The sequence below is a fragment of the Bombina bombina genome, chromosome 1, assembly GCF_027579735.1.
Source record: "Bombina bombina isolate aBomBom1 chromosome 1, aBomBom1.pri, whole genome shotgun sequence".
In the NCBI taxonomy this organism is placed as follows: Eukaryota; Metazoa; Chordata; class Amphibia; order Anura; family Bombinatoridae; genus Bombina; species Bombina bombina.
The window spans coordinates 295,937,396-295,964,064 of NC_069499.1; the positions used below are offsets into that span (position 1 = coordinate 295,937,396).

Here is a 26,669-nt window from a genome sequence, read left to right on the forward strand (position 1 = left end):
ACAGGGAGATCTGGACAGAACACTAGAGAACCGGTATTCCAGGTAAATCTGATAAGACCGATTCAAAACAGCGCCATGCCTATGTCTCGGCCCGGGCTGAGATTAAACCTGTCAAATGAAGAAACCCAAGAGGGGCCCCAGGATAAAAACATCGCCCTCCCCCACAGAGCAGACGATGGCCTGAAGGGGGTCTGGAGGGCAAAATCCGATGAAGTAACTCTAACTTCACAAGATCTAAGAAAAAATCTTCTTGTGAAAAAGACCAAATTAGCGTCCAGGGATCCACCCTGGTACCTACCCAGGGAACTCTGGTCTAGATCCATCTCCGAGGATTGAAGAAGACTATCCCTAAAGGTCTTCTAACAGACGATGATAAGTAAACCAGAATCACTAAGACCAGGGCGCGACAGATAAATCTGGAATCAGGATACTGCCAAATTAAACCCCAGATCCTCCCCAAAAAACACTTAGGATCAGAAACGAGGTTTACTGGGAGAGACGATCCCTAAAAACCAGATTTTACCCAAAAGGAATGAGACAGGAAAGATATCCTTCTCGACAGTGATCCTGCTAAAAAAAAAAAAAAAAAAAAGAGCCATAAAAAGCTCTGCTTAAGTACCATAGAACCCAAATAGGACAGGAGACCCCTCCCTTATTTGGACCATGAAACAACAGTAGAATGAAAATATTCTCACACTGCGTGACAATGACTCCAAAAGTCACCCGCAAAGCTTCCCTCTCTCTGCCAAAAAACAAAATCAAGAGAAGAAAAACTGCCCAGAAAAGCAGGATGGGAAGCCTAGCTCCGGCCTATAGAAACCCTAGATCCGATATGATCCAGAATCAAGCGCCCTATTACCTAAACCAGGTCTTTCCTCTCCAAATCCGTTATCTAGAATAGATAGACCTGCTCTGCTTGGACCGGAACAGCTAGAAATAACTCCTCTCGAGTAGAAGGAAAGAGTAGACTTAACCGACATATCTTTCAGAGCAATTCAAGGACTAAACAGAAAATTCTAAAGTTCCAGCTTTTGCTAGAAGACTGAGAATAATCCAAATCAAGAAGTATAAGCTCCATGGCTTAAATCTGTCTCGAAAATATCTAAGGAACCATCACCTCAAACTGAAAACTAAATGCTTCCACAGGAAGTCTCCAGAAAACGCAACAACCAAAGTCGTCAAAATGTAAAAAGAGTTTCTACAACAACCAAGAGCTCTAAAACAAAAAACTATCCTGAAACGGAATAGAAAAGAAAATAGGCAAGAGCACAAAAGTGATAGCCAAGCAGGAAAGTGCAAAAACAGGTCCTGCCTGTAATATGACACAAACCCACCTATTGAGCTCGGAACTGGGAATCCAAAAAAAAAATAAAAAAAAATAAAAAAAAATATATATATATATATATATATATATATATAAAGACGAGAAGGAATAGGATCTCCGTCCTACTCCACTCGTCTAATAAAGATAGCTATCTGATTTAGAGGACTGAGATTCGACTGGCGGATCAGTACTCGGAATGTCTAACATCGCCAAAACCTCTCTCAGACGTAAACGCAGGCATGCCATTCTAAATCTAAATTCTAAATCCTCTTCAGTTGGAGGAATCAAATCAGCAGACTCCGACCCTGGAGGTCCTACCCCTGAAGCCTCAAAGGGAACTGCATCCCCAGATGACTGATCGGATACAATCGTCAATTTACATGATGGTCCCTGGGCAGGAGTGCATGGATTAACCCTTCGCCTGCACGTGTCAGGAAGAGGCAAAATCTCTAAAGCTGTAGAGATGGCCATGCGGAACTGCACAGTAACATCTGGTGAAAAAAAGCCCCCTTCAGACGAAAGAGCAGCGGTACCTGGGAAAACTGCATGTGTAGGAACAGAAGATTCTAGGTAACACACCTCACGGGACGAGGAATCCTCAGAGGCGGACGGCTCAGTGGTCTCTAACATCTCAACATTGGTTGATGAGAACACCCTGTTACAGCATACGGAACATTACTGAGATGGCTGGACTACCCGAGCCTCCTCACAATATACACAGGTATCAAATTCTGTAGGGATCCCCATAACTTGTCTAATTTAAATTATAGAAAAAACAACTGGCACCGTATACCCCCAATGACAGGGGCACTCACCACCTCCTATGACACAGACAGAGAAACTCTCTCCTTGTCGCAGACACTCGGTCAAGAATAGGAAATGGAAAAAACGTGACCACTCCCGGTCACAAGGTGCTTCATGCAGGACTGCCCCTGCTAAGGAAAAGCGCACCAGCTTAATAAAACTGTGCAGTTCCCAAAAGTGATAATAAAATAAAAAACATAAATTATGCTTACCTGATCATTTCATTTCCATCTGTGGGAGGAGAGTCCATGGCTTAATTCATTACTTGTGGGAATTAAGAACCTAGTCACCAGGAGGCAGCAAAGACACCCCAGCCAAAGGCTTAAATACCTCCCCCACTACCCTCATCCCCCAGTCATTCTGCCAAGGGAACAAGGAACAGTAGGAGAAATATCAAGATATAAATGGTGCCAGAAGAACAAAAATAAATTTAGGTCTGGCCACAGGAGAAACGGGCGGGAGCCGTGGACTCTCCTGCCACAGATGGAAATGAAATGATTAGGTAAGCATAATTTATATTTTCCATCTTAATGGGAGAAGAGTCCACGGCTTCATTCATTACTTATGGGAAACAAATACCCAAGCTCTAGAGGACACTGAATGAAAAAAACGGGAGGGCAGATGGAGGCGTACCCTAATCTGAGGGCACCACAGCCTGCAAAACCTTTCTCCCAAAAGATGCTCCCGCAGAAGCAAAGACATCAAATTTGTAAAAATTAGCAAAAGTATGTAAGGAGGACCAAGTAGCCACCTTACAAATCTGCTCCATAGAGGCCTCATTCTTAAAGGCCCATGAAGAAGCCACAGCCCTAGTTGAGTGAGCCGTAATCCTCTGAGGAGGCTTATGTCCCGCTGTCTCATAGGCCAAGCGAATAATGCTACTCAACCAAAAAGATAGGGAAGTGGAAGAGGCCCTCTGCCCCTTGCGCTTCCCTGAATACGCCACAAATAACAACGAAGTCTGTCTGAATTCTTTTGTGGTCTGAAGATAGAACTTCAAGGTTCAAACCACATCCAAACTTTTCCTTTTAAGAAGAAGGGTTAGGACACAGGGAAGGAACTACTATCTCCTGATTGATGTTACGATTCGACACAACCTTGGGAAGAAATCCCAACCCAGTGCAAAACACAGCCTTATCAGCGTGAAAAACCAGGTAAGGAGGTTCACATTGCAAGGCCGCCAACTTAGATACTCTGCGTGTCGATGCAATAGCCAATAGGAATAGAACCTTCCAGGAAAGAATTTTAATGTCAAGCGAATTCAAAGGCTCAAACGGAGCCCTCTGTAAAATCTTAAGTACCAAGTTTAAGCTCCAAGGTGGAGCGGAATTTCTAAAGACAGGCCTGATCCTAGACAGAGCTTAAACAAAGGACTGCATATCAGGAAGCTCCACAAGCTTCTTGTGTAACAGTACAGATAAAGCCGAAATCTGTTCCTTTAAGGAACTGGCGGCAAGACCCTTCTCCAACTCTCTCAGAAAAACCTCTCTTGTCTAGGACTAAGCGTTCAAACACCACGCAGTCAGCCTCAGAGAATCGAGATTTTGATGTAGAAAGGGACCCTGAACCAGCAGATCTCTGTGACAAGGTAACCTCCATGAGGAGACGATGACATCCCCACCAGATCCACAAACCACATGCTCTGCGGTCACGACGGAGCAATTAGAATAGCCGAAGCTTGTTCCTGCTTGATGCGGGCCACTACTCGAGGTACAAGTTGCAACGGTGGAAATATGTAGATTAGGCTGAACTCCGAGGCCCCGCTAAGTCATCTATCAGCTCTGCCTGGAGATCCCTGGACCGCAACCCGTATCTGGGTAGCTTGAAAATGAGTCTGGACGCCATGAGATCTATCTCCGGCATCCCCCATCTGATGCAGATCTCCGCAAACACCTCAGAATGGAGAGAACATTCCCCCGGATGAAACGATTTGTCTGCTGAGAAAATCCGCTTCCCAGTTGTCCACACCCGGAATGTGGATCGCTGATAGCGAACAGTTGTGGGTCTCCACCCACTCCATAATCCGAGATACTTCCCTCATGGCTAGGGAGCTTCTCGTCCCCCCCGATAGTTGATGTAAGCCACAGAGGTAATGTTGTCCGACTGGAATCTGATGAATCGGGACGACCCCAGAAGGGGCCAAGCCCTCAGAGCGTTGAAGATCGCTCAAAGTTCCAGAATATTGATCGGGAGAAGCAACTCCTCTCGAGTCCACCTGCCCTGTGCCTTCCTGGCACCCCAAACAGCTCCCCATCTGTCTGAGTGATCGCCGTTCCATTGTCTCAACATGCACAACTGAAGAGGTCTGAGATGAAACCTGGCGTATGGAATTACATCTATGCTGGAAACCATGAGCCCAATTATCTACATACACCGGGCCACAGATGGCCTTGAGGAGGTCTGAAGGGCAAGACAGCTGGACGCAATCTTGCAACGTCTCTGATCTGTCAGGAATATCTTCATAGATATGGAGTCTATTATCGTTCCCAGGAATTCCACTCTGTTTCTGGGAACCAGGGAACTCTTTCCTACATTTATCTTCCATCCATGGGATCGAAGGAGAAGAAGCAGAGCCCTCGAATGGTCCTCTGCGAGACTGTAGGACGGAGCCTGGACCAGGATGTTGTCCAGATAAGGTGCCACTGCAATACCTCTGGCTCTCTCCACCGCAAACAGCGCTCCAGGCCGAACGGTTGGCTCAGGAAAAGCTATGTGCATGTGATGAGACTGCAGCCCTGCTTGCCTGTCGGGTTATTAAAAAAAAAAGAAAGAAATACTGCCTGCCAAGTGCCCAGAACTTAAAGGGATATAAAACCCATTTTTTTGTGATTCAGACAGAGCATACCATTTAAAAAAAGGTTCCAATTTACTTCGATTATCAAATTTGCTTGATCCCATGATATTTGGTGTTTAAGGGATACCTAGGTAGGCATCTGGAGCACTACATGGCAGGAAATAGTGCTGCCATCTAGTGCTCTTGAAAATTAATAGCATTTTTCGAAAACTGCAGCCATATAGTGCTCCAGAAATGGACTGGCTCCTACGCATATGTCCCGCATATGTGGGGGATACACAGAACGATGAAAAATTGAAAATAGGAGTAAATTAGAAAGTTGTTTAAAATCACATGCTCTATCTGAATCATGAAATAAATATTTTGGGTTTTATACCCCTTTAATATCAGACAACCCTATATATATATATATATATATATATATATATATATATATATATATATATATAAAGTATAACTATAAAAAAAATAGTGATCAAAGCCATTTTGCAAATCTATTCAGTTTGATTAAAAAAAAGTAGCTAGTGTTCAGCATGTTCAAAGGTTAATATGTGCTCAGTGCACACACCAAGCTGAATGTAAATGAATGTGGCAAGAATAAGAGTTCGTTTTTAGTTTATGATCACTCAAAATTACATTATTTCCTTGTAATATTTTAGTGTGTACTAAAGAGTCAGAGACATATCAGCGTGTGATTTAAATCCAGGTAAATAAGGTGTGTTCATATGTCTTTTTACCTGGTGCATAAATTACCTGGCTGGACTCATACTGTTCTGCTGGCTGATACATGTCATACCCTGGGCTGCCATTAGAGGTAGGTATTTTCAGTGGTGGTAGAGACTGGTTACGGCTTGGGTTGTTTGTGCATTTCTCGCTCCCTACTGGTGTAGAGAGAGGGCGGCTACTGGGTGTTGAGGCACGGGATATCTGAGGCTTGTTCATGGCTGCATTGCTTTCTTTTCGTTGATATTCTATGGGTGATTGCAAAGCTGAAGCACAAAGAGAGGGAGAGAAGCAAAATATAAACAATGGAGAAAAATCATGAACTGCATATGTATAACAATCATACATTATGTGGATATAAAGAGTATTACAGATATAGAAATCTTTGTTTGAATTTTCGAGTGATTAGTAATTAAACTTAACTTCACTTTTGTTGTTGGTGCAAATCAAGAGAAGATGATTTCTCAAAAATATTGAATTTGCACTCCCCACCCTTCAAATGATCTGGTTGGGGCACAAAACTACATTTTACAGTGAGATAAATGTTTTTTGGCCTGGCTGTTTAACAGTACACATACTATTCTATTTGGAGGATGGATCAGTTCACAACAATTGCATATTTATTGATACCATTATGTCATCATTATGTGCCTATGTGTTTTGTCGATGCATTTTCAAATTAAACTGAACTGGTTATTGGTTATCATCATCGTCACTTAATGAAATCAGTGGATACGTTGGCTTGTAATTAAGCAAAATTAAACTTTGTACTGTTAGGGTTAGATTGAATAACAGCCTGACACGTCTTGTCTCAGCAATTCCTTTATTTGGTAAAATCTCTCTCTAACACTCATTCATCTCTCAATCCTTTAATTAATGGGCTACACAGAATGTATTGAAATTGGTTAAACTCTACTGTGTGCATTACTGATTGATTTTACAAGATCAAAACTTCTCCAAACAGCAAAAACATTACATATAAAAAGTAAGAAAACAGACTTACTAGGAGCAAGGGAGGAATGCAGGCATGATGGGGAAGAGAAGCACAGAATTAACAAGATGGATGAAAAGACACGAGGAGATAGAATTATTAACACTTAAGCAGCATGAATTCTGGTAGGTAAATTGTGAAAATATATCAGTATTTTCTTCATGTGAATCTATAACAGTATTAATATACACAACAAGAGATACAGATCTGATTAGATTTTGACTGATAATCATTAAACCTAATAACTTCACAGCAAAAGAAAAGATTGCAGATTCTCTACTTCTCTTTGCTTTCTTACTGGACCTTCACTGATCTTCTTAATGTCACCAAACACCCTTGGTATTCCCTAAAGCCATTAAACAAGCACTTGTCTGTAATAAATTGTATCCTGTATATTTCCTTTACCAGTGGTTTGCTCACCATTTAGGAAGTCTCGCTGTGTCTCCAAAACCAGACTGATATCCTGTACCCATGCCTGTTTGATTTCAGAGTTGGCTGCCTGCAGGATAACCCTCTCTGAAGTCTCCCGACTCATCACAGCAAACTTGCATGGGTCGTTATCAATATTTTCTTCCAAGATAAGGTAATTCATCTGCAGAGGGAAAAAAATCAGTTATAATAAATGCACTGTATGTGTGACTGTTTCCAATGCTAGATGTAAGTGCTCATATTACCTTATCAAGGAGTTAAGACAGGCTTATTTACACCTATTTAAAGTAGGCATATCTTCTTACAGCTAAACCGTATCACAGAATTATATTAAATCGAATTGAAATTATTGGATCAGCTTTATGGCCATGGGTTTCAGGTACCTCCATGTGCCTTTGGTATGATTTACTGCTGCCCAGCACAGATAGGAATTGACAGTAGAGTGGAAGTATGGATGGGAATATGCACACCCATACTAAGCACCATGGTAAACTCCAGAGTTTTTTTTTTTTTTTGGGAGGAGGGGTAGGCCCTCTATATATGATTGGCTGGAAGTTAGACTGGAAGGGGTTAATAAACAGTTGTTCAACTGAAATAAATATATGTCATAATCATGAGTTGGGATCGGAGTGGTAACATATTTCTTAGTGTCTAGGACAGAAATATGCTACTAAATGTAGAAGTGGCTGTCACATTCTTACCTTGATGCCTCTCTTAAACATGTATCCTGGTGTGGAGGAACCTTTCCGGAGAAGTTCACTAAAAATAACTATCTGCTCAAAAAGGAAAACCCTTCTTTCTTTAGTTCGAGACTGGACACCAGCCTCCTGCTCTATCACATAGAACGTGTCTTGCTGCAGAAGTTTTCCCTGAGCTGTCAACTTCCCCTGTAAATACATTCAACAATTATTCATGCATGTCAGCTACACAATACAGTAGGCAATATAGCATGTCAGGTATAATATTAAACAGTATTTGTTACATGCCAGCAGGTATAACAGATATTACAAGTCAGGCTATAAGTAATATATGGTAGTATTAGTGAATGTGTAAGTGAACAGATGGTTAATACAAACTAAACACATTGAATAAATAAAAATGGATGAGTAAAATGACTGTAGATTGTTTAGGATTTGAATAGTGAATATTTTCCCCACCAACACACTAAAATAAAATAATTAAATACATTTGCATCTGGCTTTTTTTTGGATCTAAATGAACAATAGGTTCATTATGAGACAGATGCAGTACAGGTAAGGCTAGTAATTCACACAATGACCTTCTTTCTACAAAATTCCCACATATTTCCATGACTGCTTTAACAACGTTTTTGACATCTGCATACCAACCTGATTTTTAATTATAATTTATTTTTAGTAAATAAGAAAAATTTTAAAACCAAAAACTTTTGTCCATCTGTATTTTATGCATATCATCTTAATATAAAAATATATCTGTTTGGGTGTGTATATAAAATTAGATTAAAGCATATTCATAGAGAAATAGGTGTACACACACATACATGATTGTGTTTAACAAAGTGCCCTAACCAGACATGAAAAACAAAATTTATGCTTACCTGATAAATTATTTTCTTTCCTGGCACGGAGAGTCCAGGAATCCATTATAATTACTAGTGGGATTTCAAATCCTGGCCACCAGGAGGAGGCAAAGAACAACTCAGCAGAGCTGTTACATATCACTCCCACTTTCCATAAACCCCCAGTCATTCAGCCGAAGGAATATGGAAAGAGAAGATGACACACAAGGGTATAGAGGTGCCTGAGTTTTATACAAAAAAAAGCTGTCTTAAATAAAATTAAGGCGTTCCTTCTGAGAAGGATTAGGACAAAACGAAGGAACGAAGGAACAACAGTTTCCTGATTGATGTTGCAATCCGACACTACCTTAGGAAGAAATCCCAACTTTGTGTGAAGGACCGCCTTATCTGGTACCTTATACCGCCTTATAAGGTAAGGGGTATCACACTGCAGAGCCAAAAGCTTGGGAACTCTGCGAGCAGAAGCAATAGCGAGGAGAAACAAAACTTTACAAGATAACTTAATATCAACAGAATGCATAGGCTCAAACGGAACCTTCTGCAGAACTTTAAGAAAAAGATTAAGGCTCCAAGGAGGAGCACCAGGTTTAAACACAGGCCTGATTCTGACCAAGGCCTGAACAAAAGATTGAACATCTGGCAGGTCTGCCAGATGTTTATGCAAAAGAATAGAAAGAGCAGAGATCTGACCCTTTAAAGTACTGACTGACAAGCCCTTTTCCAGGCCATCCTGAAGGAAGGACAAAATGCGAGGAACTCTCACCCGACCCTGAGAACCCCTTCAATTCACACCAAAAAAAGGTGTTTACACCATACCTTATGGTAAATCTTCCGAGTTACAGGCTTACAAGCCTGAAGCATGGTATCAATGACCTTCTCAGAAAACCCACGCCTAGCCAACACTAGGCGTTCAATCTCCAAGCAGTCAGCTTCAGAGAATCTAGATTTGGGTGAAGGAAGGGACCCTTGAACCAAATCCTGCGGGGCCAGGCAGGAGCGATTAGAATTACTGATGCCCCGTCCTGTTTGATACAAGATATTACTCGAGAAAGGAGGGCAAATGGGGGAAACGGGTACACCACACCAGGAACCGCCAGAGCGTCTATTAGCACTGCTTGCAGGTCTCTTGATCTTGACCCATACCTTGGAAGCTTGACATTTAGACGAGATGCCATCAGATCTAACTCTGGAAGTCCCCATCTGAGTGATATCATTGAAAAAACTTCCGGATGAAGAGCCCACTCCCCTGCTCAGATAATGCGCTTCCCAGTTGTCCACCCCTGGGATGTGGATGGCCGAAAGGAGACAATTGTGGGACTCCACCCACTTAAGAATGCGAGTCACCTCCTTCCTGGCTAAGGAACTTCGAGTTCCTCCCTGGTGGTTGATATACGCCACCGAGGTGATGTTGTCCGATTGGAATCTGATAAACCGGACCGAACTTAGTTGAGGCCAAGCTGTTAGAGCATTAAAGATTGCTCTCAACTCTAAGATGTGTATTGGGAGGGAAGACTCCTCTCAAGTCCATAGACCCTAAGCCTTTAAAGAACCCCAAACTGCTCCCCAGCCCGACAGGCTGGCATCTGTGGCCATAATCTCCCAAGATGGTCTCAGGAACCATGTTCCCTGGGACAGATGGTCCTGGGAGATCCACCAGGACAGAGAGTCTCTCATCTGCGTGTGGAAGACTATCCTCTGAGAGAGATCTGAGTGGTCTCCGTTGCATTGTCTGAGCATGCATAACTGTAGCGGTCTCAGATGGAAATGAGCAAAAGGTATAATGTCCATGGAAGCAACCATCCGACCAAAAACTTCCATACACAGAGCCACTGATGGACGAATAGAGGACTGAAGAGAAAGAACAGAAGCCAGAAGTTTTGATTTTCTGACCTCCATCAGAAAAATCTTCATGGACAGTGAGTCTATGACTATCCCTAAAAAGCATACCCTAGTGTTTGGCACTAGGGAACTCTTTTCCAGAAGACAATGGGAGGAGGAGTTTGGGTTCCATTTTTTTTCTCAAAACGGCTACAATTCAATTTAAAAAAAAAAATGTCCCTTTAAGTAAGCTTCCAGCTTCTTATCCAAAGGGTCCTTGAAAGAGGAACTATCCTCAAGTGGGATAGTAGTTCTCTTGGCTAGAGTGGATATAGCGCCCTCTACCTTAAGCACGTTGCACTACAAATCACGAACAGAGTCAGCAACAGGAAACATCTTTTTAAAAACAAGGGATGGGGAAAAACATAAATTATGACTTACCAGATCATTTCCTTTCCTTCGATACAGGGAGAGTCCACAGCTGCATTCATTACTTGTGGGAATACAGAACCTGGCCACCAGGAAGAGGCAAAGACACACCAGCCAAAGGCTTAAATACCTCCCCCACATCCCTCATCCCCCAGTCATTCTGCCGAGGGAACAAGGAACAGTAGGAGAAATATCAGGGTAAAAAAGGTGCCAGAAGAAACAAATGAAATTTAGGGCCATCCATCTGAGAACACGGGCCGGAGCTGTGGACTCTCCCTGTACAGAAGGAAAGAAAATTATCTGGTAAGCATAATTTATGTTTTCATTCTTAATACAGGGATAGTCCACAGCTGCATTCATTACTTATGGGAAATTATACCCAAGCTACAGAGGACACTGAATGCTAACGGGAGGGTAAACAGAAAAGGTGGTCCAAGTCTGAGGGCACTACAGCCTGCAACAACCCAAACTCCCGAAGGATGCTTCAACAGAGGCCAAAAGGAAAAAAAGAATGCTGGGAGGACCAAGCAGCCACCCAACAATCAGAACCATAGAGTTCTCATGCCAGAGACCCAAGAGGACGTCACTGCTCTCAAACTGAGCCATAAACCCCTGAGGAGGCTAGTGTTCCGCTGTCTCCTAGGCAAGCGAAAAAACACTTCTCCACTAACAATAAGGAAGTCGACTAAGACTCCAAACCCCTTGCACTTCCCAGATACAATATAAAACAGAAACAAACGGTCTATTCTAATGCAAACTGCAAGGAAACATCAAGATATGAGTCCCCGAAAGGGGGGAAAAAAACCTTTCCCATTTACAGAAAGAAATTACCTGGAAAAACAACAATCTTAGGGAGAAAAAAACTAAACAAATCTCATAACACAGCCTTATTATAAAGGAAACCCCTTTAAGGAGTATTGCAAGAGTGTAACATCAAGATTATAAAAAACAATCTACAGATGGAAGGGATCATTGAAGAAAAAATGTAAAGAACCACCACCTGCACAGGTACAAAAGTAACCTGATTCTACTCCCTAAAAATAAAGTCTAAACTCCAAGAAGGAGCAGAAGATTGAACTCACCGGCCTGACCGCAGTCAGTGCCCTAGCCCGAGAAACTTAACTCCAGGAAGTTCAATGAACCTCTGGAACAGCAGCACAAACAGGGTATCTTAAAAACGGCATATGAGCCCACAATCCAGGGGCAGCCGGATTCAACTTGCAACTTTCCGCTAGCTAGGCAGTTAAACCAACCCTCAGGCTAGTACAACTAGATGTACCAAACAAGAGAGCTCTAACAAGAAAAAATAGCTAGGCAGTCCCTTCTCCAGATCATCCTGGAAAGAAAATAAGTGGAAAAAAACCCATGCAACTCAGTAGAGAACCAGGAGAACTATCTCCACCCGACAAAGGGTGGACCTCCACACCTATGATAGATGACGAGGAACCAGCTACAAGAGAATAAGATCCCATGATGCAAGGAACCTTGACCCAGCAGATACCTGAAACAAGGTACCTCCCATAGCGATGAGCCTCTAAACCGCGATATGGACTCGCGGGCATCAACGGAGCAATCAGTCACACTGACTTCTGCTCCAGCTAGGATTGGGCCATTCTCGACAAAGAGAGACATGGCCAAAATGAGAAGGTTAAAATAGATCTTCCAAGCCTCGTTAAAGATCCATTAGCTCTAACTAAAGATCCCTGACCATGACCCCCTAAGGGGAAACCTGGGTTGGTATGGATGCCCGAGATTAAAGGAAAGATTGTAGTGAACATCTGTTCCAGAAGATCCATAGAGTGGATCGTCGACAGTGATCCGTAGTGGGCCTCCGCTCACCACAAAACACGAGACCCTTCTGTCTACGTAGGAGAAACGCTCTTTCCACCGAAAATGATCTACCCACTGAGAGGTCCCAAATGGTACGAACCCAAAAGACCAAATCCTCAGAGCAGAATGCTCAACTGAGGAACCTTAGGCATAATCGGAAGGAAACTCCTGATCCATGGACCCACATAGGACACTCTCTCCCCACTGACAGGGAAGTGACAAAGTAAAAACCACCCGGGAGAGCTAAAAGAAAAATCCCACAGGGGGAGAACTGGACAGACCCTGGAGATCGAGTTCCATAACCGGTATTCCATGTAGGTCAGCTAAGACAGATTTACCAAAGCCATGTCGAAGTCTCTGCCTCGGCTGAATACCTCACCCTCCACCACAGCGCCAATGAAGGCCAGAAGGGGGACTGGAGGGCATAACCCAAAGTGGAAAACTCTAACTTCGCAGATCTGAAGAAAAATCTTCCTGTCTGTAATACCAAATCAGCATCCAATAGTCCACCCTGGTGCGTACACCAGAAAACTCAGGTCTAGATCCAACTCTGAGGATCGAAAAGACAAGAGAAAAACCCCTAAAACTCTACTAGCAGACAATGGTAAGAAAAACCAGAACCGCCAAGACCAGGGACTACTATGAAACAAACTGGAAGCAGGATAATGCCACATTAAACCCAGAAAAAATACTAGGATCAGAACTAGGTTTACTGGAAGATATGGTCCCTAAGAACCGGATTTGTTCAAAAGGATGAAAACAGGAAAGATATCTTCTTCCTGAACAGAGGTAGAGAGAACCTTATATACTCCCTCAAGAAGGAGTTCTAATAAGATCTGCTTAATAATCATAAAATCCAAATAGGACGGGAGGTCCCTCCCCTTATAGGTCGATGCACCACCGTAGAATGAAAGTGATCTCACCGTGCGATGGCTACCGCGACAATGACTCAAAAAGTCACCTGCAATTTCCCTCTCTCTGCCGAAAGGCAAGCTCAAGAGAGCAAACAACTTGCCCAGAACAGAATGTGAAGCCTAGCTCTGGCCTCTGGGACCCCTGGTTCCAATATGATCCAGCATCAAGCACCCACCCAAATCTAAAACAGGTCCTGTCTGTCATCTAGGATAGATGGACCTGCTCTGCCTGGACTGGAACAGCTAGAATAAACTCCTCTGCAGAAAGAAAGAGCAGACTCTTTCCAAATAGGACGGGAGGTTCCACCCCTTAGATGGATCTGCTCTGCCTGGACCGGAACAGCTAGAAAAAACTCCTCTGTAGAAAGAAAGAGCAGACTTAACTAGTACCCAAAACAGGTCCTGCCTGTCAATTAGGTTATGACATATCTGCCAAAACACCCAAGGGCTAAACAGAAAATTCTTAAGTTCCAGCAATGCTAGAAACTGAGAACAATCCAAAAGAAAAAGAAAAATAAGCACAGATAGCTTAAAAGGTGTCTCGAAATTATCGAGGGAAACATCACCTCGAACAGAGGCCTAGAAGCTTCCACCGGAAGTCTCCAACAATCGCGACTATCAAAAGTCGTTAGTACAAAAGAATCCATTGACAAAACGTCTTCCTAAAAGGACGCTCTACAACAACCCAGAGCTCTAAAAACAAAAAACTACCTAAAATGGAATACGAAAATTGGCAAGCCCACAAAAGTGATAGCCAAAGGCGTGTGCACACAAAACAGGTCCAGCCTGTAATACGACACAAATCCCCCTTTGAGCTCGGAAATGGGTTTCCAAATACACAAAAAAATAAAATTATCTCTGGCTGATAAGGAATAGGAACTCCATCCCTCCCCACTAGTCTAGTCAAGATCGCTATCTGATTTAGAGGACTGAGACTCAACTGACGGATCAGCACTGGGAGCCTCTAGCATCGCCAAAACCTCGCTCAGAAGTAAACGCAGGCGTGCCATTCTAAATCTAAATGCTAAATCCTCTTCAGTCGGAGGAATCAACTCAGCAAACTCAGACCCTGGAGGTCCTACCTCTGAAGCCTCAGAGGAAACCGCATCCCCAGATGACAGATCAGATACAATTGTCATTTTACACGATGGTCCCTGAGCAGGAGTGTATGGATTAACCCTTAATTTGCACGTAGCAGGGAGATGTAAAATCGCTAAGGCCGTAGAGATGGCCATGCGGAACTGCGCAGTAACCTCAGGTGGAAAAAAGCCCCCTTCAGCCGAAGGAGCAGCGGTACTCAGGGAAACTGCATGTGTAAGAACAGAAGATTCTAAGGAACACACCTCACAGGATGAGGAATCCTCAGAGGCGGACGGCTCAGTGGTCTCTAACATCTCAACATTGGTTTATGAGAACACCCCCCGCACCTCCTCACAATATACGCAGGTATCAAATTCTGTATTAGAAAGATCCCCCTCTAAAAAAATCAGAATCCTCCATAATTCATCTAATTTAAATTATAGAAAAAAACAACTGGCACCTTCTACCCCAATGGCTGGGGCACTCACCACCTCCTATGATCCAGACAGGTAGAGAAGTTGCTCCTCTCCGCAGAAACTCGTCAGGAATCGGAAAAAAACGTGACCACACCGGGTCACATGGCGCATCATGCAGGACCGCCCCTGCTAAGGAAAAAGCGTGCCAGCTTAATAAAACTGCACAGCTCTCAAAATGAAAAACAACCTGTACGTTCCGTATCAGCCTATGAGCCCAAACGTCTTACACATAAGCAGTCAAAATCACATAACAAATACGATTACCCCCCCCTGTTCAATAATCCCCCTCAGGAGATATTAACCCTTGATTCCATAAAGATAAAAGAGTCCCACTGTGACCCTGTCTTCTATTGTTAACATGTGTGTAAAAAATGAAACAATCTTACCGGAATCTATGTTGTGGAAGAGTAACACGGTCCTTCAAGTTTGACAGATGGTAGCAGCGCTTCTGACATGGACTTGAGTGAAGAAAGTAGGCAGTGAAACTCGTCAATGCTGATTGCTTAAGGAGCTGTTAATATGAGTCTGGATGGTTTCGCAGAAAGACTCTCCCTCCATCTCCAGACTCTAACTTTCATCAATGCTCTCACTTAGAGGCTGACAAGACTACTTAAAACTCCAGTCCCATCTCGAAGGGCAGGTACCCGTCCTAAGGAACTACTCTGAAATCTTCTGGCACTTCTCTGCCAACCTCCTATGACGAAAGGCAAAGAATGACTGGAGGATGAGGGAAGTGGGGGAGGTATTTAAGCCTTTGGCTGGGGTGTCTTTGCCTCCTCCTGGTGGCCAGGTTCTGTATTTCCCATATGTAATTAATCCCTGTATTAAGAAGGAAAAGGAATCCCTGTCCAATTCCTGAGTTATAATGTCAGACATGCGATCTGGAACCGGGAATACCTACACAGAGGTAGGTTTGACATAAAAAAAGCTCTGTTAAGTTTATTAGACCCTTTAGGAGTCTCAGTGACAGTAGATTCGGAGTCATCCAATGTAGCTAGGGCCTCCTTCAAGAGTAAACAGAGGTGCTCAAGATTAAAACTAATGTTAACCTCCTCTGAATCGGCTGTACTAGCCACAGCCGTTTCAGAATCAGAGATCTCGCCCTCAGAAGTCACTGAGGAATGATCCTCCTCAGATAACTGAGCTATACTGACTACTGCAGTCTTGGCAGAGTCAGAAACTTTAGTATTAGATACATTTTTAGATTTCCTCTTTCTCTTACCAGCAATAGGTAAGGCTGTTAAGGCCACAGAAACAGCAACATTTTCTGGTAAATATACTCCACTAGGAACTGGTTGATAGGAACCACAGGGACATTTGGGGGAAAGCTGAGGCATAGTACGGACAACATTATCCTGAGAAACAGATGGCTATCTTTTTTCTTTAGATAATAAAGTGGAGCAAAACTGCACAGGAGGGATAATCTGAGCCTCCAAGCAATATAAGCATTAGTCAAAAGACATAACTGAGTTTGCATCATGGTCCATTTGTATAAGCAATTGGGTCCCAAAAGTAATTATCTTATATCCAAAGATTAAAACAAGATCTCAATAATACTTATTTAACAGAGTAGCAACTGATTATTAACTGAGTGCTATGTTTTTCCAAATAAATATATATAATTAAATATATTGCACCTCTATACCTCAGCCTTGCTGAGGTCTTACCGTTCCAGTGACCAGCAGTGAATCCCACTAGCAGCTGCAGACTTCCTGCAGATCACCCGATTATCAGGGAAACCAATTTCACTGAGATGCCAAAAATTCTGATCCACAGACTTTCCGGATCAAATTAACTTTGAGCTTAAGTCACAATAAACTCTGCTCTTCAAATCGGCTTGTCAGTGAATATCCGTAGAAAGGAAGAGCGGAGAACGGTCACATGACTGCAATACATTTCAAATGCGCCACAGAAAAAGCGTGTGTTCCGTTGCGCTCAACAAATACAAAATATGGAAGTTATTTTAAAACAGAAAATAGCGAGTGTGCCCAGCAAAATAAAATATAACCCACAGAAAAACACATGAAGAGGGCAATAATAGCCCTAATTAGACCACTCTCTAGACAGTCTCATGAGTAATAGTAACCACATAAATAGTTAACTGCTACAAGCCACCATTAATTTTACTAAAGAGGATTATATGGACACAGCATAGCCCCAATCCTTACTTGCAGGGAAAAGTACCCATTAAAGGATTAAATATCTTCAGACACCATCTTCGCACATGCTCCTGATTTATAAGGCAAAGAATGACTGGGGGTTTATGGGAAGTGGGAGTGATACTTAACAGCTCTGCTGGGGTGTTTTTTGCCTCCTCCTGGTGGCCAGGAGTTGAATTCCAACTAGTAATTAAAATGGATTTGTGGACTCTCCATGCCATTGAAAAGAAAACAAAATTCATGCTTACCTGATGATAAATGTCTTTCTTTCCAGGCATGGAGAGTCCATGACGTCATTCCAATTACTAGTGGTATATTCAACTCCTGGCCAGCAGGAGGCGGCAAAGAGCACCCCAGCAAAGCTGTTAAGTGTAACTTCCCTTACCCATAATCCCCAGTCATTCAGCTGAAGGAAAATGGAAAAAGAAGAAACACAAGGGTGAAAAGGTGCCTGAGGTTTACTCAAAAAAACTGTCGAATTATAATTAAAAAAGGAGGGCGGGGTCATGGACTCTCCATGCCCGGAAATAAATACATTTATCAGGTAAGCATACATTTTGTTTTCTTTCCTATGGCATGGGGAGTCCACTACATCATTCCAATTACTAGTGGGAACCAATACCCAAGCTAGAGGACACGGAATGAACAGGAAGGGAGAACAAGGCAGGAGGACCTAAACAGAAGGCACCACCGCTTGAAGAACCTTTCTCCCAAAAGAGGCCACAGCCGTGGCAAACGTATCAAATTTGTAGAATTTGGAATAGTATGCAAAGAGGACCATGTTGCAAATCTGTTCCACAGACGCTTCATTTTTGAAAGTCCAAGAAGAGGAGACAGCCCTAGATGAATAAGCCGTAATTTTTCTCAGGATGCTGCTGTCCAGCAGTCTTATAAGCAAAACGAATCATGCTTCTTAACCAGAGGGAAAGAGTAGTAAAAATAGCCTTCTGACCCTTACGCTTTCCATAGAAAACAACAAACAGGGCAGAAGATTGGCAAAAAAAATCTAGCTTGTAGGTAAAATTTTAGAGCACGCACAACATCCAAGTTATGCAAAAGACGTTCCTTATGACAAGAAGGATTAGAACAAAAAGAAGGAACAACAATTTCCTGATGAATGTTTTGATCCGAAATCATTTTAGGGAGAAACCCCAATTTATTACGAAGGACTACCTTATCTGCATGAAAAATAAGGTAGGGGAAATCGCACTGCAGAGCTGAAAGCTCAGAAACTCTTCAAAGATAACAATTTTATATCAACAACATGCATCGGCTCAAACTGACCCTGCTGCAAAACATTAAGAACTAGGTTAAGGCTCCAAGGAGGAGCAACAGGTTCAAACACAGGTCTGATTCTGACGAGGGCCTGAACAAAAGCTTCAACACCTGGTAAATCTGCCAGACGTTTGTGCAAAAGAATAGACAGTGCAGAAATCTGACCTTTCAGAGTATTGACTGACAACCCTTTTTCGGGGAAACCTCAACCGACTCTAGGAAAAACCTTTAGCTTCACACCAAAAAAAGGTATTTACGCCATATCTTATGGTAAATCATATGAGTAATAGGATTACGAGCCTGAAGCATAGTATAAATGACCGCCTCCGAAAACCCACGTCTAGTCAGGACTAGGCGTTCAATCTCCAAGCAGTCAGCTTCAGAGAATCAAGATTTTGATGGAGGAATGGACCCTGAATTAGAAGGTCCTTCCACAGAGGAAACTTCAGAGGTGGAAGAGATGACATCTTCACCAGATTTGCAAACCAGATCCTGCGAGGCCAGACAGGAGCTATTAGAATCACAGACGCTCTCTCCTGCTTGATACGAGCAATGACTCGTGGAAGGAGACCAAATGGAGGAAGCAGGTATGCTAGCCCAAAATCCCAAGGAATAGCCAGAGCATCTATCAGGGCGGCCTGAGGATTTCTTGACCTTGATTCGTACATTGGAAGCTTGGCGTTTTGACGAGACATAATCAGAGCCAACTCCGGAACCCCCCACCTGAGGGTTATCCTGGAGAACACTTCCGGATGGAGAACCCATTCCATTTCCCAATTGTCCACTCCTGGAATGTGGATGGCAGATAGGAGACAATCGTGAGCTTCCATCCACTGCAGAATGCGAGTCACCTCCTTCATGGCCAAGGAACTCAGAGTTCCTCCCTGGTGATTGGTGTAAGTTACTGAGGTGATGTTGTCCGACTGCAATCTGATAAACCGGACTAAAGATAATTGAGGCCAAGCTGTCAAGGCATTGAAGATTGCTCTCAACTCCAAGATGTTTAGGGGAAGAGAAGACTCTTCCCGAGACCACAGGCCCTGAGCTTTCAGAGAACCCCAGGCTGGCGTTCGTAGTCACAATCACCCAAGAAGGTCTCAGGAAGCAAGTGCCCCGAGACGAATGTTTCTGTAAAATCCACCATAAGAGAGAGTCTCTGGTTAGCGGTCCAGATGTATCCTCTGCGATAAATCTGAATGGTCTCTGTTCCATTGATGGAGCATGCAAAGCTGCAGCGGTCGCAGATGGAACCAAGCAAAAGGAATGATGTCCATGGAAGCCACCATCAGACCAATCACCTCTATGCATTGAGCCACTGATGGACAAAAAGCAGACTGGAGGAAAAGGCAAAAAGCAAGAAGTTTAGATTTACTGACGTCCGTCAGGAAAATCTTCATGGACAGGGAGTCATGATTGTCCCTAGGAAACACACTCTAGTTGGAACAAGAGAAATATTTTCCAGATTCACTTTCCACCTGTGGGAACGTAGAAAAGACAACAACATCTCTGTATGAGATTTTGCAAGTTGAAAAGATGATGCCTGAACCAGGATGTCTTCTAGATAAGGCGCCACAGCAATTTCCTTGGATCTGATTACTGCCAATAGGGCCCCCAGAACCTTTGTGAATATTCTGGGAGCTGTGGTAAGACCAAACGGAAGGGCAATAAACTGGAAATGCTTGTCCAGAAAGACAAACCTTAGAAACTGGTAATGATACCTGTGAATGGGAATGTGTAAATATGCGTCCTTCAGGTCTATGGTCGTCATGAACTGACCTTCCTGAACCAATGGAAGACTGGAACGGATAGCTTCCATCTTGAAGGACGGAACCCTAAAGAATTTGTTGAGACACTTTAGATCTAGGATGGGACGGAAAGTTCTCTCCTTTTTGGGAACCACAAATAGATTTGAATAGAATCCTAGACATTGTTCCTTTAGATGGACTGGTACAATAACTCCCAGGGAGGATAGGTCCTTGACGCAATTTAAGAAGGCCTCCCTCTTTACCTGGTTTAAGGATAGTCTTGACAAGAGAAATATGCCCCTTGGAGGGCAAGACTTGAATCCTATTTTCTAACCCTGGGATACTATTACCACACCTGATCCAAACTCGGATTGGGGCAAACCCTTCATGCTGATTTAGAGTAAGCGGAAGGCTTCTTGTTTTGCTTTCCTTCATTCCAAGGCTGGCTGAATTTCCAAGTGGACCTGGATTAGTCTGGTTTGGAAGAAGAGTAGGACTTCTAATTTTCGTTCCTTTCGCAACTTTAAAGGACAGAAGTCTGTCGACCCTTAGGTCTATTCTTCTTGTCCTGAGGTTGGAAAGATCCCTTTCCACCCATAATCTCTGAAATGATTTCCGCCAGACCAGGACCAAAGAGAGTTTTACCCTTATAAGGTAAAGCCTAAAGCCTGGCCTTTGAAGATACATCAGCCTACCAAAATTTTAACCAGTGCTCTGAGAGCTAGAACTGTAGAGCTAGACATTTTAGCTCCTAGACTAATTAACTGCATGTTGGCATCACAGATAAAGCTATTGGCCAGTTTAAGAGCTTTGATCTCATCTTGGATCTCCTCTTCAGTAGTCTCTTCTGATATAAGATCAGACAGGGCATTGCACCAATAAGATGCTGCTCCCGCAACCGTGGCAAGGCAATACTTGACACAGGTTGCCACTGTAATCCTTGTTGGATGTACATCTATTTTAAGTAAGCCTCTAGCTTCTTTTCCATTGGATCCTTTAAAAAACAACTATCCTCTATAGGAATGGTAGTTCTTTCAGCTAGAGTAGAGATAGCTCCCTCTACTTTAGGCACAGTGCGCCATGAGTCCCAAATGGAGTCAGCAACAGGGAACATCTTTTTAAAAGCAGGGGAAGGGGAAAAAGGAACCCCTGGCTTATCCCATTTCTAAACTATAGTTTCAGACATCTTGTCTGGAACAGGAAAAACATCCTCAAACGTTGGAGAATCATAAACTTCTTGGGGTTGACAGCAACCGAAGGTTCGGAGTAGTCCAAAGTAGCTAGAACCTACTTCAGAAGCGACCGGAGATGTTCAAGCTTAAATCTGAAATTAACTTCTTTAGATTCAGAAGATTTTCCCCCCCATAGTGTCAGTCTGAGATGTCACCTTCAGAAGTATCCTCCTCATCAGACATTTGAGAAAGGTTGACCAGCGCAGTTTTAGAGGGGTCAGAAACCTTACCAGCAGAAATATGTTTAGATTTCCTCTTACGCTTACCTGAAAAAGGGAAAGCAGATAAAGCTGCAGACACCACAGAAATTATCTGCGCAGCAAAATCTCCTGGTAAATAAACACCCCCAGGAGGTTGAGAGGAAGCACAAGGCACTGAATGAGAAACAATTAAGGCTTGGGACGTTTGAGGAGAAAGCTGAGGCATATCGCGCACAGCATTATCCTGAGAGACACTTGGCTCAGAAGGGAGTAATTTGTCTTTAAAATTTTAAGTTTTTGCTAAGCAAGAGGAACAAAATTGCATAGGGAGAATAATCTGGGCCTCTAAACATAGTAAGCATTATCAAAAGAAGCAGAATCTGGTTCTGTGTCCATAGCTACAGTACTCAGAACCCACAAATTAAAAATAAAAATAAATTTTAAATAGACTATTAGAAAATGTTTATTAAACTATAACAAAAAAATCCCACTTTAAAAAACAACCTCAGTCTGCCTGAGGCTCCTAGCGCTGTCAGCAATTGAAAAAAACACTAGTAATAGGAAGCGAGACTCTCCAGCTGATATCAGATATGCTCTCCTCCTGGAAGACGATCCAATCGTCAAATACAAGAAGCCAAGCCGACGCTCCAAGACTGACTATGCTCTGCTCTTGATATGCTATACAGAAGAGCGACGAGTCACGTGAGCGGACTGTGAAATTAAAACTGCGCCATAGGACTAAAAGCGTGCAAACTCTAAGGCTCAAAATGAAAGTAATTGACACACAATACTATAACCCGAAAACGGGTTCCAAATAACGGGGAAATTAATAAAACCCCTTAACAACCCTTCAGCCAGTTTAATACAAGGTTAAATTATAAGCTCAGCTTAATATTAAACCCATAAATCTCTATCAGATTACCTTCATGAACAAATAAAGGAATGCCCCTCTGTGTTTACAGAAAAATACAATGTGTTGGTAACAAACTGCCCATAAATGTACCCTTAAATCAAATAAAGGATAGCTATGTCCCAGAAAGAGATCCACTTGAGGGTTAACCTCTAAAGTGCTGTCCTTCAGTACCTAGATGGCAAATGCACTTACCTGTGGATCCAGCTGCAGGGCAGATAACAGCTACTTAGGTATGACAAGTACTCCACTCCCTGTCATGGACCTGTAGTAAAAGAGTAAGTAGTAACCAACCCTGGCTTTCTGCAAAGGGGTAGCAAAAGTGTTAGAATTAAAGCAAAGACTACTTTTCCACCTACTAACTGCTAAAAGCCACCACTACTCTTACTAAAGAGACTGATGTGGACACAGCTAGACCCCAATCCTTGCTTGCAGGGAAAAGTAACCATAAAAGTATTATATATCTTCAGACACCATCTTCCCACATCCTCCATTGACAGAGGCAAAGAGAATGACTGGGTAAGGGAAGTTACACTTAACAGCTCTGCTGGGGTGCTCTTTGCCTCCTCCTGCTGGCCAGGAGTTGAATACCCCACCAGTAATTGGAATGACGTAGTGAACTCTCCATGCCATTCAAAAGAAATATTAATATTTCACATTCTAATGTTCTTCATGTACAGGTTAATGTTCTATTTATTCTTAAATACATATTTCTATTTATGTGTATATACCTATACCTGCATATCTATTCCTATAGCTACATAGGTATAGATATGTATTTTACACAAACAGTATCAGATATATATATATATATAAATATAGTGTATATTTAATACATAGAAATGCAAAATATGCGTTTTGCACATTGTGTTTGTGATGTAGATCTTAATGCAGTTAGCACACATGAAAATTCATGCCACATAAACTTGTCACAATTTAAGGCTGGAGGAAAGGAGGTTTCAATTTCCAGCAACATAAACATTTTTTCATTGTAAAAACAATAACATTTTGGAACTCACTACCTAAGGAGGTAGTAAATGCAAATACCTTAGATACATTTAAAAATGGTTTAGACACATTTCTGGCTAGAAACAGCATTTTGGGATATGATTGCTTGTGTTAAATGGGCCACATTTTTTAATGGGATTAACTAAAGCTCAACTGGAGCTTTTATTTAAGTATATTAAAGGGACAGTCAAGTCAAAACTAAACTTGCATAATTCAGATAGGGCATGCAAATTTTAAACAACTTTTCAATGTACTTCTATCATCAAATTTTCTTTGTTCTCTTGGTATTCTTTGTTGAAAGCTAATCCTAGGCTGGCTCATATGCCAATTTCTAAGCCCTTGAAGGCTGCCTTTTATCTCAGGGTTTTTCCACAGCTAGATGGCGTTAGTTCATGTGTGCCATATAGATAACATTGTGCTCATGCACGGGAGTCAGCACTGATTGGCTACAATGAATGTCTGTTAAAAGAACAAAAATAAGTGGGCAGTCTGCAGAGGCTTAGATACAACGTAATCACAGAAGTAAAAAGTATATTAATATAACCGCATTGGTTATGCAAAACTGGGGAATGGGTAATAAAGGGATTATCTATCTTTTTAAACAATAAAAATTCTAGAGTCGACTGTTCCTTTAAGATTTGTATAGGTTGAACTCGATGGGCTTCTGTCTTTTTTCTACCTCATCTACTATGTTTATATGTTAAGGTGCATTATTGAAATATTACATATAAAATATTACAACATATTAATAAAAAATATTTCAAATTATTAAACATACTGTAAAATATTCTAAATCCATAGAATATATCTATATTTTACAGTATGTTTAATACTTTAATTTTTTTTTATTATTTTTTAATATTTTATATCTAATATTTCAATAGCGAGCCTTAAGAATACATAAGTTTTCATGTGCGTAAACCAGACTGCTTTAAGATCTACATCGCAAAACACGATTCACGAAACTCATATTTTATATTCCTATGTTCTAAATATCTGTTACATGAATGTACTTTTTCTTATTAATATGATACTGTTCAGGTAAAATACATATCTATATTTATCTATAGTAATAGATATGCAGGTATAGGTATATACACATACTGTATATAGAGAAATATGTAATTAAGAATAAAAAGGACCTTATCCTGTAAGTGAACATTGGAATGTGTAATACGTACAGTAAATAAAAAAAAAATAAAAAACATAAATTATGCTTACCTGATAATTTCCTTTTCTTCTGATGGAAAGAATCCACAGCTGCATTCATTACTTTTGGGAATAAGAACCTGGCCACCAGGAGGAGGCAAAGACACCACAGCCAAAGGCTTAAATGCTCCTCCCACTCCCCTCATCCCCCAGTCATTCTGCTGATGAACAAGAAACAGTAGAAGAAATATCAGGGTTAAAGGTGCTAGAAGAATAATAAGGACGCCCAACATAAAAGTATGGGTGGGGAGCTGTGGACTCTTTCCATCAGAAGAAGAGGAAATTATCAAGTAAGCATAATTTATGTTTTTCTTCTTAAATGGAAAGAGTCCACAGTTGCATTCATTACTTTTGGGAAAACAATACCCAAGCTATAGAGGACACTGAATGCCAAGACGGGAGGGTACAATAGGCGGCCCATACTGAGGGCACCAGGCCTGAACCTCTACTCAATAAAAAAACCTGCTTCGTCTGAAACCGAGAACTTTTTTTTTAAAGGAAAAGCCCCGAGGACACTGACTCGCAGCTAATCCAGAAGCCAAACTGGAGACTGTAAATGGACTTGACTGAGCCAACAGTCCTCCAGCACCATCGCCCAACAGACGGTCCCCTACCACTCACCCCCCCACAAAGGAAGGGGACACCAGCCGAAAACCCCCAAGGGGACAAGGCAATGGAGAACCGAGGAAACCGAAAGGTCCCCTAATACAAAAAAGAACACCTCCAAGAGTGAGCCCAGCTAACAGAGACCCAAAGGGGCCCAAAACAGTGAAAGGAGGCCACGCCTATACCAAGCGAAACCCGGGATAAGACCGGGCACAGAGACAGAACAGACGTCTCTCTAACATCCTGCAAGCACAGAATGCAACTGAAGAGGCAAAGTCCTCCCAGTATCTGACCATAGAATACCAAGTCATTCGACCATGAAAAAGTGTCTAATACACCCAGGTGAAAAAAAACCATGTTTGAAAACACAGAGTCCATAACAGGACGACACAGAGGGTACTTGCGAGGAAGAAGAAGCAGTCAACCAAGAAACAGACCGCAAAAGCAACCCCCAGACAGAGGGCACGCTCCAGGCAACCTAAGTCGCCGGACCTACACACAGGTCCCTAAAAAAAGGGGAACACAAAACCTCAATCAAGGCCCCCGAGAAGGAGAGGATACCCTCAGAACCCGAACCTCTTCTAAAATCAATTGAGCAAGTTGCAAGGAAAATCAATACCCTAGCTAACAGGATAGACTCAACAAAGCTCACACATCCAGAGGAGACTGCGACCCGAACGCAGCACTTTAGACCGCTCGGCCAACCAGACCTGCAGACCCACACCCAGCTGGACCAACCCAGCCTCAGGGATCCAAGACAGGGGAACAAAAGAATCCCGAAACAGGTACACGAATGAGCACAAGTACAACCCGACTCTGAAAACAGACAAGGCCATAGACCTAAGGATCTATCAAAATAAAGGCCCAACAAGTCTGACTTGGAGCCAGCAAGACCCCAGGGGAACCAAACCCACCTTGCTGCCTCCCATCCAGGAGAAGCCCCAAGCAAGGACTCCATCTCCATAGGGAGTAGAATATCCCCTAATGAAAAGGGATGATGCCGGGAGGGCAACAACAGTCCTCAAGGCCCGAAGCCACCGGCTAATGGGAAGATAAATTCCCAACACAGATGTCCTAGAAAAGGACAAGTAGCTTGCCAAGCAGAGGCAAAGCCAACCCATTTGCCTGCAGAGCAGGGAATCCACGCGAACA

The 26,669-nt window shown here is 42.5% G+C and overlaps 1 protein-coding gene across 3 annotated transcripts in view; it reads right to left on the reverse strand.

Moving 5' to 3' along the window:
* Positions 1–26,669, reverse strand: part of KALRN (kalirin RhoGEF kinase) — a 731,621-nt gene that overhangs the window by 127,233 nt on the left and 577,719 nt on the right. For all 3 annotated transcript variants that reach the window (XM_053698064.1, XM_053698061.1, XM_053698062.1), the window contains 3 exons: positions 7,767–7,952; positions 7,057–7,228; positions 5,676–5,911 (listed from right to left, as the gene is read on the reverse strand). In XM_053698064.1, coding sequence (XP_053554039.1) covers positions 5,676–5,911; positions 7,057–7,228; positions 7,767–7,952 — 594 coding nt within the window. The remainder of the gene's footprint in view (positions 1–5,675; positions 5,912–7,056; positions 7,229–7,766; positions 7,953–26,669) is intronic.